At 43.0% G+C, this 16,677-nt stretch overlaps 1 protein-coding gene across 3 annotated transcripts in view; it reads left to right on the top strand.

The window, feature by feature from the left end:
- Positions 1-16,677, top strand: part of CHD6 (chromodomain helicase DNA binding protein 6) — a 2,211,516-nt gene that overhangs the window by 1,912,776 nt on the left and 282,063 nt on the right. For all 3 annotated transcript variants that reach the window (XM_044090190.1, XM_044090189.1, XM_044090188.1), the window contains one exon: positions 6,528-6,743. In XM_044090190.1, coding sequence (XP_043946125.1) covers positions 6,528-6,743 — 216 coding nt within the window. The remainder of the gene's footprint in view (positions 1-6,527; positions 6,744-16,677) is intronic.

Raw genomic sequence — 16,677 nt, 5'->3', positions numbered from 1 at the left:
GCTAAAAATCCTACCCCTTCTGATAGAGACTCCAGGGCGCTGGATAGATGGGGTAAAAAGGTTTTTACTTCAGCAACCTTGACAATCAGAGCTTTAAACTGCCAATTTCATATGTTAAAATATCAGCAACATGTCATTGGACTGCTTAAACAGAAAATGATGATGATTCCTGACTGTGTGGAAAATATAGATTTACAGGACTTAATGCATTTTGCTGAACAAGTTGAAAAACATACTTTGCAAAGTGGTTTTGATTCTTTAGAGGCCTCTTGCAGGGCTGTTGTTTCTGGGTCTGTGCTTAGAAGGCATGCTTGGCTTAAGGAGCAATCCTTGCCTAATCATGTCAAAGCTAAATTGTTGGATGCTCCTTTAAATCAGGACCGCCTGTTTGGCAACAAGGCTGAGGAAGTTCTTAAAAAGATGGAAGATAAAGCTAAATCTATGCAAACTGTTAAAGATTTTTTACAAGTACAGCCTCCTAGATTTAGTAGGCACTGGCCTACTAAGAATTGGTCCTTTCCAGCCCCTTCCAGGTCTTCTGAAGCCAAACCCAGACACAGCAAAAACCCCAGGTTTCAGTCCCAGGGGACTCTCAGAACTAAGCAGTGGGGGGCCTCCACTTCCAAATCTGGGAATAACAATACACTTCCCTATGGTAAACAGTCTCAATGACTTCCTTTTAAGATTTCCAAGCACTTATCTTCTGACCACCCCTTTGGGGGGAAAGATTGCCATTCATGCAAAGAACTGGGAGCTCATAACCCAGGACAAATGGGTTTTAAATATAGTGTCCCAGGGATACAGATTTCATTTCCAAACATTGCCAACACCAAATGGGTGGCTGGACCTGCCCCCAAATCAGTTGCCAGAGGCTCAAAAACAAGTACTTTTTCTCTTAAGCGTGGGGGCTATTCAACTGGTACCAGAAGAGGAAAAGGGACAAGGTTTCTACTCCAGACTTTTCCTGGTACCCAGAAAAGACAAATCATGGCGTCCAATCCTGGACCTGTCTACTCTAAACACCTTTCTGGAGATTCTAAAATTCAAGATGCTGACTTTTCACCAATTACTTCCTGTGCTAGACAAAGACGCCTGGTTGGCAACACTAGATTTAAAAGAAGCATGCACATCCCAATCAGGGAATCTTGCAGAAGATACCTACGCTTCAAAGCAGGCGACAGGCATTATTAGTTCTCTGCACTGCCCTTTGGCTTGTCTACTGCGCCCAGGGTATTCACAAAGTGCCTGGCTTCAGTTATTGCATTTTTCAGGCATTTCAGGCAAAGAAGTGTTCAAATATACCCATACCTGGACGATTGTCTAATTCAGGCAGAAAGCCAGGGCATACTGTTGAATCATCTGGCGTTTGTAAAAAGGGTTCTAACTTGTCTGGGGTACACCATAAACGAAAAGAAATCACAATTGGTACCCTGTCAACGAATTACATTCCTGGGAGCAAGCTTGAATACAACTTCCCAGATGGCTTACCTCACGCCAGAAAAGCAAATTCATTTGATAACCTATTTCAAACAAGTGGCCACAAAAACCCTGCTATCTGCAAGAGAAATACTGCAAGCCTTGGGGTTCATGGCCTCCTGCATTCTTCCAATTCTGTATGCAAAACTGCATATGAGGAAACTACAGTGGTATCTAAAAAGCCTATGGAGTCAACATTCTCACAGCCTAGAAACATTGATTCCTATCATACCTTGCATACACCTAGAGTTCCTCTGGTGGGCAGAGTCCTGCCACCAAAACAAAGGACTACCATTCACACTACCCCCTGCCGCCCAAACCCTAACAACAGATGCATCAGATTATGCATGGGGGGCTCACCTGGCAGGGAAGTGCATTCAGGGCAAATGGAACAAAAGTCATATGCACCTGCATATCAATCAAAAAGAAATGTTAACTGTACAGAATGCTCTGACAGCCTTCAAGGACTACATTCTTCCAGGACAACTAATGTAAAGACGGACAACACCATGGTTTTGTGGTACATAAACAAGCAGGGGGGTACACATTCCTACCCCTCTGCAGACTAGCCATGGCATAGTGGAATACAGCCTTTAGCGACCAAGTGCACCTACAAGCTCAGTTCCTGCCAGGAAAATTAAATACACTGGCAGACGGACTAAGCAGAAACCTCATGGACCCACACGAGTGGCAACTGGAACCAAGGATTTTCAACATGTTGACAAGCGAATGGGGGAGCCCAGACATAGACCTATTTGCCTCCCCCCAGAACTACCAGTTGAACAAGTTTTGCACAAGGACTCCCCACAAACAAGCCTGGAAAGTGAATGCTCTGTCCTTCAGCTGGAAAAACAGTCTACGCCTTCCCCCGCTGCCTTTGCTCTCCAAAGTTCTACTAAAAGTCAAACAGGACAAACCAAGGATGATTTTGATTGCTCCAGACTGGCCGCGCCAACACTGGTACCCCCCTCCTGCACAGTGTATCGCAGTTATCTCCATGGCACCTGCCTCAGACCCCTTCCCTGCTGTCTCAGCAGGAGAAACCAGATTCTGCACCTTCAGCTTCCAACATTGAACCTTGCAGCCTGGCTAATTATTTAAACTCACCCTTGTCATCCCTCAGCAAACCTGTGATGGATGTCATCTTAGAGGTAAGGAGGCCTAGTACTAGAAAATCTTATGCTGAAAAATGGAAAAGATTCTGTGCCTGGAACCAATCTCAAGGGATGAGCACAGCAGCGCCCAATTTACCTCAGATTTTGCAATACTTAACTGAGATGCTTCACAAGGGCCTGTCTTTTTCCTCCATTAAAATCCATGCCTCAGCCATTTCAGCTCATTATAACACAGAACCTCCCCTCTTCTCTCATCCTCTGCTCAAGCAGTACCTCAGAGGGGCCAAAAATTTGAGACCACTCAGGAGAGCTCCAGCCCCTGCCTGTGACCTTAACTTTGTATTGGAGAAACTCACTCTACCTCCTTTCGAGCCAGCTGCTACTGCAGACTTAAAATTTCTTTCTTGAAAAACAGCTTTCCTTTTAGTAATCACTTAAAGCTAGAAGGATATCTGAATTACAGGCCTTTATGGCAGTGGAGCCTTTCATCATCTTTCATGCGGACAGGGTGTCACTCTGAACCAATCCATCCTTCATGCCCAAGGTGGTATCTAGTGTGGCTCTTAATCAGTCCATTCATTTGCCAACCTTCTTTCCCAATCCACAGAACAAAGGGGAATGGATTCTGCATTCCTTGAATGTGCATAGACAACTTAGATTCTACTTGGACAGGACTAAACCTCGAAGAAAATCTGAGCAACTGCTGGTAGCATTTGCTGCTGGGGCAGAGTGGAAGGCTATTTCAAAACAAACCATTTCTAAATGGATAAGCCATTGCATTCATTTCTGCTATAAGCACCATGGAAAACCTATCCCCCAGGGGATCAGCTCTCATTCCACCAGGGCTGCATCTATTTCTGCAGCCTTTATCAGAGGTGTTCCTACCAGGGACGTCCTAGAAGCTGCTTCCTGGAGTTTTGTTCATACTTACACCAAGCATTATCATTTGCCAATTTTCTCTAAATCCAGAGCTGGCTTTGCCACTGCTGTCTTGCAGGGCCTTTTAGCGGGCCCTAATGCTATATAAACAACTCCTCCCAACCATAGCTTTGGGAATCTACCCAAATGTAATGACTGCAACAGTGAAACACGAAGAACATAGTACAGTCGTGCACACTTACCATAAATGTAGATGTTCGAGTGTATTCACTGTTGCAGTCCTGGTTACCCTCCCTTTAGCCCCCAAACTACTTATGGCTATACCTCTACTTTCCTTTACTATGCTTAAAAGCCTTTTTGGTGTATTTTCTTTTTGTTGGAGGTATACCTTTGTGTTTTATGTTTATTTGCTCCCCATTAGGAGGGCTCCTGACATCTGGGGCAAAAAATCTGATGTAATGGTGTCGGCTGCATGTTTTATACCCCTGACGACCTGACTTCATGGAAGAAGGGACAGCAACCGACGCAGGACCCAAGACTTTGTTAATCAGGCTGACTGAGGGCAACCTGCAAACAGATTACCCAAATGTTATGACTGCAACAGTGAATACACTCAAACATCTACATTTATGGTAAGTGTACACAACTGTACTTTGCCTGGACCAGAAGGGAGTCACCACAGTGGTCTTAGAGGATTCCTTCTGAATCTTCAGAAGTACACTTGATATTAGTTGAAAGGCATACAGAAATATTCCTGTCCAAGGAGAAGAAAAAATGATCAGTCTTTCAGGTCTTCTTGAATGGAGTCCTAGAATAGAATCTTCTGGTTGACTGATATGAATTTTTTGAGATACTGAGAAACCTCAGTGTACTCCCCACTGAAAACACTGGTGCATTCTAGAAATAGTCTCAGAGAGGAACCCCCAAAGGAAGAATCAGAAACTGAGCTCTACTGTGAGTGAATCAGAAATCTGAAGAGAAAACCCTGTGTATGTGACCCTTCATTCTCCTGTCTAGATTCAGAATCTTGAATTGTTTCAGGAAAAGTGGTATCCCTCTTTCTTGTACCAGAAACTACTGTATACAAAGGATTAATAGCCTGAATTAAACCCTGAGCCAGAGCCACTAAACTACCCCTGTCTTAGGAGATTTGAGGAGGAGTAGATACATGCTTAGTTTTTTTTCTTTCTTTTTGACAGGATAAATGCAACACACAGTTTTATTAATGATGGCAGTAGCTTCCCCAGGGATGCCCACAGTATTCTGACAAAGCATGGAAGCCTTCCCTGTTCCATCTCTCAGGACCAACAAGAGTGCCTGTCCATTGCTTACAGCTGCAGAGAATGTGGCTAACCCTCTGGTCAGTAGTAGCAGTAGGTGGTACACCAGAGGGATCCTGAGTAAAAGATGAGTAGTCCGAGGCTAATCTTATGGCCACAACAGTCACCAACCTGTGGCTCAGGCAATTTGCTAGCCTGCTGTGATGGCAATGGCAGTTTGCTTAACTTTTTCTTTTTGTGACTGGAAGAGGGGCAGACCTTAGGACCAACAGACTGTTCCATAGTCAAGTCAAAAATGTTGCCTCTTCCCCAGAGAAAACCAGCAACAAATGCCTTTAAAAACTAAAAGAAACTTTTTTTCCAGACAAATACAGTAAAAAGCACATGAAAACACTTTCTTTCTCAGCCCCACATAGTAAAATAAACACAATTTTTCCAGAGAAAAAAAATGGTTTTCAGTTACTTTAAACAACTTGGGCAGTGCAGTGGTTAGCATTGTCACCTCACAGCAAGGCAAGAGGTTCTCCAGTTCAGTTCTTGGCTGTGGTATCTTCTGTGCAGAGTATGTCCTCCCTGTGTTTGTGTGGGTTTCCTCCAGGTGCTGCATTTCCTCTCACATTCCAAACATATGTATCTGGAACATTTCTCCCAGAGTCTCCGTTGAAAATGGGCTCTCTCCCAGTCGGACTTTCCTGGTAAACAAATGTTAAATAAAAGTAAAATAAATAAAACGTTGAAACTGACAGAAAAAAATATCGCTCTTATCTAAAAGTGTACAGTACAGTCTCGTGATGGTCCTTTAAAACAGAAATCCATAGCTTTAAAATAACTTTCCTGAAGAGGAGAATATTAATAATAAACGGAATTGTCGAATGAAGGTTTGTTCCTCAAATGGAACTTATCTGCCCAGTGAAGGAGCAGTACAAACAGACTGTTTTATCCTCGAAAGCCTCAGATGAGCATACCCTTTGGTGACAGTAAATTCTGAAGGACTTGGGTGCCCAAACTTGTCTTTTAGTCAGTTCAGCTCGAGCTCCCAGAAAGTTTGAGCATGTGGAAAGTATCTTGAAGCTTTGGAAGCTGGCCATCTGTTATATCCTTTGCAGGATATATAACTCATAAGGCTACTGTGACAATGATCAGTATGAGGAACGTCATACACCCATCCATCCATCCTCAACCCCTTTTGTCGGAGTGTCACTTCACCAGTGACAATCATCTTGAGCCAAGGTTGACACTGCCGGATGGCTAGCCCTGACGCGGTAGTTCATCCTTACCACTCACCCACACATGCATCCAATTTAAAGTGTCCAATCCACCTACTGCATGTCTTTGGAATGTGGGAGGAAACTGGAGCACCCAGAGGAAACCCACGTGATCACAGGGAGGACATCCAGACTACACACAGAAGGCACCCCAGCCAAGAATCGATGCAGAGAACATCTTGCTTTGAGGCAGCAAGACCTGCTGCTGCACCACCACAGCCGCCCATATGATGAATATCAATTGCAATTAAAAATTACTGCTTATTGAGGTGCAGAATTGTTTGGATCGTGTAGAACTTTGACAAGATATTTATTTTCATTTTCTGCCTATAGTCCTTTTGAGATCTTTAACACTTCCAGTATCCTTGAAGTAAGGATTAGATAGCAGTAAGAGGCTCATTTGAAACTACTGAAACACTGTTATACTTTCAGCCTTGTGATAAAATCTTTTGCATTGTGGTACATGTAATTATTTGCAGAAACCAACTAATGTGAGCCTTTTCTGTTTGCAGGATCGAGTGATAATTAATCGGATTGATAATATTTGCCATGCCATCCTAAAGGGGAAGTGGCCGTCATCTAGTCAGCAGTTTGATGCTCAGTATATGAACCCATCACCTAACATATCCAACAATATAGGCTTCAGGAACAGTTACCCAAGCAACTCTATGCATAGTACACATCATCTTGGCTTTAATCATATTGCTCCAGTTACTCATATACAAAAGGTAGGCAATAGCAGTGAAGTAAAGGCCCTGGGTAATAATGCATTCTAGATGTATGTTTTTATATTCAGAGCAGCATTGAAATGGTGTAAAAGACATTTAGCACAGTCTCTTGAATTCTGTCCTGACTTTTAAGTCCGTGAACTGTACACATTCCAGTTACAAGCCCTTATTCAAACCTGTGTTGTTTGGGTCATAGACAGGACTTTATGCCTTGAATCAGAGTGAATCAGTCTGTGCAAAAACATTAGGTACTAACTGTATTTTTTATTTATGTTTCAAGTAGTGTCTTCCACTTTGGATCAATGCATTTAAGTGTAAACAGAACAAAGATGAAGTAACTGAAATTATTGTTTGTGCATCCTTCAGGGTGTGTTGTTGTGTCTTTCGGCTTTTCCCGGTTAGGGGTTGCCACAGCTGAACTACGGTCCGCTAATGATTGGCAGTAGATTTTTACGTGCCAAGTTGCCAGCTCTGACGCACAACCTTCAACAAAGGTACGCCCATTCACGCATGTCTCCACACAGAAGACGCTCTAGCTGAGAGTTGAACAGGACGTCTTACTGTGAGGCGACAACGCTATTGCAGCACCACATATTTTTAATATATGTTGTTGCCTGTTTATTTCTTTCCTGCATCATCCTTTGGTTGCATAGTTAACCCTGAGTGTCTCAAAACACAATTCCTCTTTGACTGCCTTTATCGGTAATTCAGTTTATTCTGTACTTTCTCAGACTAGGCTTTTATCAGCTAGCCCAGCTGGTTAACTGAACTGCTGATGTAGTAGCATTACTGGTGGCAGTCTGGCCTTGGCAGCTTGCTTGTTTTGAGAGCAAAGAAGTTTGGAGTAATGCAAGTGTCTACCTTAATTCAACTTATGATCTAGATTTCCATTTTTAGGCTTCTCATTAGTCTTCACTGGAAGTTAGTCATAGCCAGATTACTACCCTACCTTCGCTATAAAAAGAAAAGCAGCCCATTAAGCATTTTACTCTTCCTGTGTCTTGATTTTGACCTCAGACTTGGATTATCACAGTTGGTAGTCCTGCTGGTTTAGTAATGGGTTACACTATCTCCTCTCCCTGAGAATGCAAGCTCACATATTCCCTGGAGAAGTTTGAATTCTAGTTATTTTTCCTGTAGCTGCTTGATAGCCTTACATGCATGGTCAGCTAATGCTGACACCCTGCACATAGTATTACTCTGTCTTTCTTCCTGGCTACAGTATGTTATAGAGTACCCTGCACATCTCCCTTTGCTTGATTGATCTCATGTTTCTGTACAGGCACAACCTCCAAGCTGTGTGCACTCCACAGCTTGGGAGGGGACTAGGCATGCAGTGGATTGTGTTACTGTGGTTGACTGGTTCTTTATGCAGTTGTGTGGATAAGTATTACCTCTTTCAGACTGCAAAGTTGCATTTCTCTTGTGGGTGTGTTGTGAAGAGGTGGGTCTCACCTCCAGAGTAACACACCTCTCTTAACACCCCACCTCGCTACTTAAGATGACTCCAAGCCCTGTCGGGATTCCCAGTCTCTACCGAGAATGGTGTGACTTAGGGACACACCCCTTCATACACTTCTACATCCTGTGTCTGAGAGAGATGAACAGATTTTTACTGTCTTTTTCTTCTTCCGGACATCAGCCCAAGAGCACCTTTGTCTGTAGTCGAACCTGTTTTGCCTGGTCACAGTTGGGGGCTTTATTCAATGTCCCAAGAAGCTGACTATAAATTTTAGCTTTGTTATTCATTCTTTACCACAGAACTGTTAACTGTAACAGGTGCTTTTTGTAACGTGGAGCTAGGAAGCTAGTCATGGAAGATCCCATCAGACAAAATATTGTACATACATAGGTATGTTCAAACTGCCGAATCCTAACAGGAATGTATTATGATACTTTTAGTAACCAAGTACTATGAAGTTGTAACCATAACCACTGCAGCACTGTACTACCCTGTACTTAGAAAGGACAGATACAGGATGTTTTAATGAGCAAAGGTATGGATCAGTAAAACAAGGCAGGATGTTCTTAGTGTTTCACTGTTGCAGTCATTACATTTGGGTAATCCTGCTGGCAGGTAGCCGTCAGTCAGCCTGAATTCCAAAGTCCTGGGTCCTGCGTCGGCTGCTGTCGCCCCTTCCCTGACGTCAGGTCGTCAGGGGTATAAAAGAAGCAGCCGACGCCATTTTCTTTAGTCTTTCTTGCTGCGCGGTGCCCGAAGCAGAAGCAGTTCGCAAGTGCCGGTCGGCCAACTCCTGAGATTTTCGTGTTCGAGTTTCAGATCCGAAGTCTTCAATAAAGCTAAGTACCCCGTTGGGGAAACTTTTTTCTTGCTCCAAACCGATGTCAGAAAAAGTAAATAAATGTATTTTTTGTGGAAAGTAAATACCTCATAAGGACTTTCATTCTTACTGTATTCCTTGCATAGGCCCTGATCACGTTTCTGGTTGTCGGTTTTGTGTTAGATTTAACCAACGCACTATTAAGTGTCGGTATGATTTTGCTTTAAACTTTTTTGGATGCCGGTTTAATTATCCAGAAATGTCGTCCAGATAGCCATCCAACTACCGGAGTTCACAAAAAACACAAGGAAAAGGAGAGAGAGAGACAACCGAGGCCCAAAACCGATGACGAAGCTTCTCCTAAGCCAGTCGCCGGTTCTCAGTGAGACGCTTTTGCAGCCCCTGACGCCCGCTACTTTAGAGTCGTAGGCTGCTACCGACTCCCACGTGGAGTCGGCCATGCCACTGGAAACTCAAGGTATGGGTCTGGAGCCGCTGAGCAGGCACCGGCTTCAGAGGGTGTTTTCAGACCTAAACATCTTTACATTAAACTGACTTCAGCTTCAAAGGCAAAGACTAAAGCACCTTCTAAAGCAAAGAAACAAAATCAAGAGCCACGTGGACAGGCCTCTATGCCCAAAAAACAGATGCTCAAAATGGCCGAAGACTTGATTACCTTGATCAGGGGTTCCCATCCCCCTCCTAAGAGGCCTAGGCAAGAGACTGACTATGAATCTTCAGATCAAGTTTCCATTTCTTCTGATTCCTCTTCTGATCAGGAATTTTCTCCCCCCCAATGAGGATTCTGATGCTGAAGAATCTATTCCTTCAGCTTCTCCTCCAGAGGACTATTCTTTTGGGGAAACCTTGCATACCATGAGGGAGCATTTCCACTGGGAGAGCCAAGATTTTTCAGAATCTAAAAAGAGGCTCAGGGATTTCCTTTTACTACCTCAACACAGACCACTAGCCATTCCACATGTGTTAGACATTGTAGATTATGTGTTTTCAGAGTCTAGTCTTACCCCTGACTCCTTACCTCCAGCTCCTTTTAAGCCTGACAGATATTACAGGGTTCCTGACTCTCATAAATTCCTTTTTAAAATCCCTGCTGCAGACCCATAAACTATTTCACAGGGTCCCAAAGGAGTTAAGGCTTCCGCTGCAAAAAACCCTACCCCCCTCTGACAGAGATTCCAGGGCACTGGATAGATGGGGAAAAAAGGTTTACACATCTTCTACCTTGGCTATAAGGGCCTTAAACTGCCAGTTTCATATGCTCAGATATCAGCAACATGTCATGGCATTGCTTAAACAGAAAATGTTGTCAAACTCTGAATGTGCAGAAAACAAGGAAATGCAGGATTTATTGCATGCAGCTGAACAAGTTGGAAAGCATACTTTGCAATGTGGTTTTGATTCTTTGGAGGCCTCCTGCAGGGCCGCAGTTACGGGTTCTGTAATTAGGAGGCATACTTGGTTAAAGGAACAAAATCTGCCTGATCATGTCAAAGTTAAATTATTAGATGTACCTTTACAGCATGATACATTGTTTGGTGTTAAGGCAGAAGAGGTGTTAAAGAAAATGGAAGACAAAGTTAAATCAATGCAAACTGTCAAAGATTTTTTACAAGTACAGCCACCTAGGTTTAGTAGACACTGGCTTACAAAAAAATTGGTCCTTTCCTGTGTCAGACAGACCCAAAGGGGCAGATCCAGACGCCCTAGAGACAGATCCCAGGCGCAAGGTTCATACAGGTCAAAGCAATGGGGTGCTTCTACCTCCAAAGTTGGAGAAGGTAAATCACAACCATACAGGAAACCGTCCCAATGACTTCCCTCTGCCTGCACCAAGCACCTATTTCCTGGCAGCACCCTTAGGGGGAAAATTAGCACTTTTTTCTCAAAATTGGCACATTATAACCCAAGACAAGTGGGTTCTAAATATAGTTTCACAATGCTACAAGTTCCATTTTCATACCCTGCCAAAGGCAAACGGCTGGCGAGATCTGCCAAAAAATCAATGGGCAGAGGCACAAAAACAAGTCTCATCCCTCATGGACATGGGGGCCATTCAACAAGTACCAGAGCAAGAGCAGGGACAAGGATTTTACTCAAGAATGTTCTTGGTACCCAGAAAGGACAAGGCCTGGAGACCAATACTGGACCTATCTATTCTGAACACATTCCTGAATATACCAAAATTCAAGATGTTGATTTTGCAACAGCTTCTGCCCATGCTGGGCAAGAACGCGTGGCTTGTGACTTTAGACCTAAAAGAGGCATACCTGCATGTCCCAATCAGACAATTATGCAGAAGATACCTCAGATTCAAGGCTGGCTGAATGCATTACCAATTCTCTGCACTGCCCTTTGGCTTATCTACTGCGCCCAGGGTCTTTACAAAATGCCTGGCACCAGTAATTGCATTCTGCAGACAAAGAGGAATACAAATATATCCTTACTTGGACGACTGTCTAATTCAAGCAGAGAACAAGGACATTCTTCTATAGCACCTGGCATTTGTGAAAAGACTTCTAACATGCCTAGGGTACACAGTCAACGAAAAGAAATCAAAACTAGTACCCTCTCAAGAGATAATGTTCCTGGGTGCAAGCTTAAATACGACTGCCAGATGGCCAGACAAACGAAGGCAACTGACTACCTATTTCAAAATGTTGGCAACAAAGGCCCAGTTGTCTGCAAGAAAAATTCTGCAGGCTTTGGGCTTCATGGCATCCTGCATCCTACTAATTCCATATGCAAGACTGCATATGAGGAAACTTCAATGGTACCTAAAAAGTGTTTGGACTCAACATTGCCACAGCCTGGAAACAATGATTACTCTCATTCCCTGCCTGCAACAGGAGTTTCGATGGTGGGCAAAGGCTTGGCTTGTCACCAAAACAAGGGACAGCCATTTACATTACCCCTAGCCAGGCAGACACTAACAATGGATGCATCAGATTATGCCTGGGGGGCCCACATGGCAGGAAGATGCATTCAGGGCACATGGTCCTCAAACCAAATGCATCTACATATCAATCAAAAAGAGATGCTAGCTGTTCAAAATGCCCTAACAGCCTTCAAGGACCTACTTCATCCGGGACAACTACTAATAACGACAGACAACACCACAGTCATCTGGTATATAAACAAGCAGGGGGACACACATTCTTACCCCCTTTGCAGACTAGCCATGACTTTGTGGGACACAGCATTGACTTATCAAGTACATCTGCAGGCACAATTCCTGCCAGGAAGGGAAAATACTCTGGCAGATGAACTAAGCAGAAACCTCATGGTTCCCCATGAGTGGCAGCTGGATCCACAAGTCTTCAGCATGTTAACACGGAAATGGGGATGCCCGAACATAAATCTATTTGCCTCCCCTCACAACTACCAACTGAAAAGATTCTGCACAAGGACTTATCACAGACAAGCATGGAAAGTGGACGCCCTATCTTTCAGCTGGAAAAACCTATCAGTATATGCCTTTCCCCCACTGCCTCTCCTCCCCAAGGTACTCCTAAAGGTCAGACAGGAGAAGCCAAAGGTGATACTGATTGCCCCAGACTGGCCCCACCAGTACTGGTATCCAATCCTAAGGAACTTGTCTCAATGCCCAGCTTGGACCTTACCTCAAATACCGCATCTACTGGCCCAGCAAAACAATCAGATCCTGCATAGCCAACTCAGGACTTTAAACCTGGCAGCATGGCGGATAATGTAGTTATACAAAACGCACCTCTCAGTAAAGCTGTGATGGATGTCATTTTGGAAGCCAGAAGGCCTAGTACTAGAAAATCTTATGCTGGAAAATGGAAGAGATTCTGTGCTTGGAGCCAGGCACAAGGAACTGATACAGCTGTCCCAAATATTCCTCAGATTTTGCAATACTTAACTGAGATGCTGGACAAAGGCCTATCTTTTTCATCTATTAAAATTCATGCCCCTGCCATTTTGGCTCATTATAATGCAGAGCCACTAATCTTTTCTCAGCACTTCAGAGGAGCAAAAAATTTAAGGCCTCCAGGGAGATCACCAATGCCTGCATGGGACCTCAACTATGTCTTGGAAAACTCACCCTGCCTCCTTTGGAGCCAGCTGCTACTGCTGATATAAAGTTTTTATCTAGGAAAACAGCTCTGCTCCTACCAATAACTTCTGCAAGACGAGTCTCAGAGCTACAGGCACACATGGCTGTGGAACCTTTTATCATTTTTTATCCAGACAGGGTCTCTCTGAGGACAAACCCAACATTTATGCCTAAGGTGGTGTCCAGTGTGGCTCTTAACCAAACTATTCATCTGCCAACTTTTTATCCAAATCCACAGAACAAGGGGGAGAGAATTCTGCATTCTTTGGACGTACACAAACAGCTTAGATTCTACTTGGACAGAACCAAAGTTTTCAGAACAACAGAGCAATTACTAGTGACATATGCTGCAGGATCACAAGGAAAGTCTATCTCAAAGCAGACTATTTCAAAGTGGATAGGCCACTGCATTTGTTTCTGCTATTTACACCATGGCAAGCCAGTGCCTAAGGGCATCAGGCCACATTCACCCAGAGCTGCGGCCACTTCAGCAGCCTTTCTCCGGGGAGTACCAACCAAGAACATTTTAGAAGTTGCTACTTGGAGTTCAGTGCACACCTTTGCAAAGCACTATCATCTGCCTCTCTACTCTAAATCCAGGGCAGGCTTTGCCACTGCAGTTCTGCAGGGCCTCATAGCCGCTCCTAATGCTGTTTAGTTCCAGCCTCCCAACCATAGCTTTGGGACTCTACCCAAATGTAATGACAGCAACAGTGAAACATGAAGAACATAATACAGTTGTGTACACTTACCATAAATGTAGATGTTCGAGTGTATTCACTGTTGCAGTCCAGGTTACCCACCCACCATCCCCATTTTCTTCTCATGGAACCTATCTTTCCTTCTCTGATTTATACAACCTATGTGGTGTATTTGCTTGTAGATGAAGGTAAAGTTTATATTGGTGCATGTGTGTGTATATATATATATATATATATATATATATATATATATATATAAATTTTTGCTACCCTTTTAGGGGGCACCTGACATCTGGGGCAAGAAAAACTAAAGAAAATGGCGTCGGCTGCTTCTTTTATACCCCTGACGACCTGACGTCAGGGAAGGGGCGACAGCAGCCGACGCAGGACCGAGGACTTTGGAATTCAGGCCGACTGAGGGCAACCTGCCAGCAGGATTACCCAAATGTAATGACTGCAACAGTGAATACACTAGAACATCTACATTTATGGTAAGTGTACACAACTGTACTATATGTTTGGGGAAATTACGTCATCCTTTTGAATGGTTTAGGTTTGCTCTTAATTGTCATCTTTGGAGTTGTGGTTACCCCTACCTCTGGAGTGCAAACTTCCACTTGTATACTGAATACAGATAGTCTTTGAAAAATTACTATTCATCTGTGTGTATACACGTGCCATACTTCATAGTTTCATAAGTGGATGCAAAGCAGTTGGTTAAAGTACCGTTGCTAGCCTGGCCATTACAGTGCCCATTACTGGTTCCTCCTAAGGAACAAGGAAGAAAGACAATAGGTGAATTTTTGGACCCCAGGCACTCACCAGGGTTATTTTTTAAAAGAATTAGGGAAATTCTGAGGACATGGAGAGGCAGCTGATTATCTGGGAAGAGATGTGCGCCACATAAACAGGTTTTGTTAGAGCCTGCTGGGATTTTATGAGTAGGGCAGTACCCCAGCAGAATAATAAAGTTAATAAGGATACTGTACAAAAGGTCAAACACAATAATCAGGGTAGGAGGATCCTTCTCCTACAAGCTGGGTTTCAAAAGAGAAATCAGGCAGGGGTGTCCTTTTTCCCCTTTATGTGCTTTATATTTAAAGCCATTAGCAAAGAAAATAAGGGACTTGCAACTGCAGTGACATAACTGATATGATCAAGAAAAGTTAGCTTTGTTTGCAAATTATATTATTTTGTACTTGGTAAATCCAGAAAATGACCTTTTCAGTGTTATGGAATGTTTGAGACTATTACAAATCTTTTTGGGGTATAAAATAAGTAAAGGCAAAACAAAGGCTATGGGGTAAATTATGGAAATACATGTGAATTGTTTCAACAGTACCTATATTTATGGTGCTGTGGTATCATAAAGTATTTAGGTGAATGGATTGAAAAGGATTATTATGGCAGCTAAAGTTATATGGGCAAGAGATTAAACAACAGATAATACAAAAATTGAGAAGCTGGCAGTTTGATTATGGATATAGATAGTAAGGTACAAGCAGCAAAAATGTTTTTGGTCCACCAAGTTTTATATACATATCAGGCTTATTTTATTAACCAGAGGAGAAATTATGGATTAGAAATAATAGAGTTGTAGGAATTTATTTGAAAGAGGAAGATGGCAAATGTTAAGCAGGATAAAGTGATTCTTCCTGTAAAACAAAGTGGATTACCTGATTTGAAGAGAGCTATACAATTAAGGCTTATGTACATAATGCAAGCAGACTTTTATAAATCAAAGTGGAAAGGGATGATGATGAAAATAAGGGACAATTTTGAGAAATAAGGAGAGAGTATGATTTGGATGCAGGTCCTTAAGAAGACAATGACCAGAGTATTTACTGCTAGTTTACAATATGCCTTATAAGTACCAAGACAATACATGAATGAAGAAAGGAGATTTTCCTATTTGGGATTTCTGCAAGTTAGGGTATAGAAAATAGGCAACAGGGAGATGGAATTTACTGTGGGAAATTAGCAAAGGAACCAGCATATTGGGGATAAACTACTTGAGTTGGAAAGGTAATATAGTATTGGACTGCAGATTAGAGACTTATCAGTCTGTGGTAGGGAAAGTATACATAGGCACAGAGAGTGAACGACCAGCTCTAGTAGAGTATTTAGTTGAGAGTAGAACAGAAGAGGCTGTTAAAAAAGTGATAATTAGTAGGGCCTATAAATATTGCATGATAACTGTAAGTATCATTCAGAGGAGGGTATAAAAGATTCAGAAAAGAGAAGGGAAAGGTAATTTACAAAGGAGCAATGGGACAACATCTGTATGGTTTCCAAGTGTGCAACAAAATCCAGAAGATTTAGGATTTTTGAGTAGATGTGTTTGCATAGCTATTTTTACACCCAAGCAGACTTCAGAGAATTATTTCCTCGAGTAGATAGCAAATGCTGAAGATGTGGTGGGAAATAGAGAGATAATTGAGAATGTGTTTTATAGGAATGCAACAAGCTGGCAAACTTTAGAGGTATTTGAGCTTTTTGCACTTTGGGTCACAGATCCCATTGCAGGTGTCCTGTACCTCCCCAGGGTTCAGCATGCAGGGGGTGTTTCATTCACTTCTGCTGGTGCTGTAACCCCTCAAGACTGAACTGCCCCTTCTTGAAGCCAGCACTCTACATGCAATTTCTGATCTCTATGTGGGGTTTAGACATGTGCCCACCCCTACCCCGATGAGCGGCAAGACAGTAAAGCTGCTTCACTCCTGTTTTCCCCCATGTCAGCTCCATCAGGTGCTTCCATCAGGTGCTTAAACCACTATTCAAATTCTGATCATCTGAGTTGTCATCAGGGCTTTATCCCTGTACCCAGCTGAAGCTGACATCTCTTCATGTTA

Source organism: Protopterus annectens, chromosome 12.part0 (genome assembly GCF_019279795.1).
Source record: "Protopterus annectens isolate FY-2018-M chromosome 12.part0, PAN1.0, whole genome shotgun sequence".
In the NCBI taxonomy this organism is placed as follows: Eukaryota; Metazoa; Chordata; order Ceratodontiformes; family Protopteridae; genus Protopterus; species Protopterus annectens.
The sequence above is the reverse complement of the archived record's forward strand: the minus strand, read 5'-3'. Positions and strand labels throughout refer to the sequence as shown.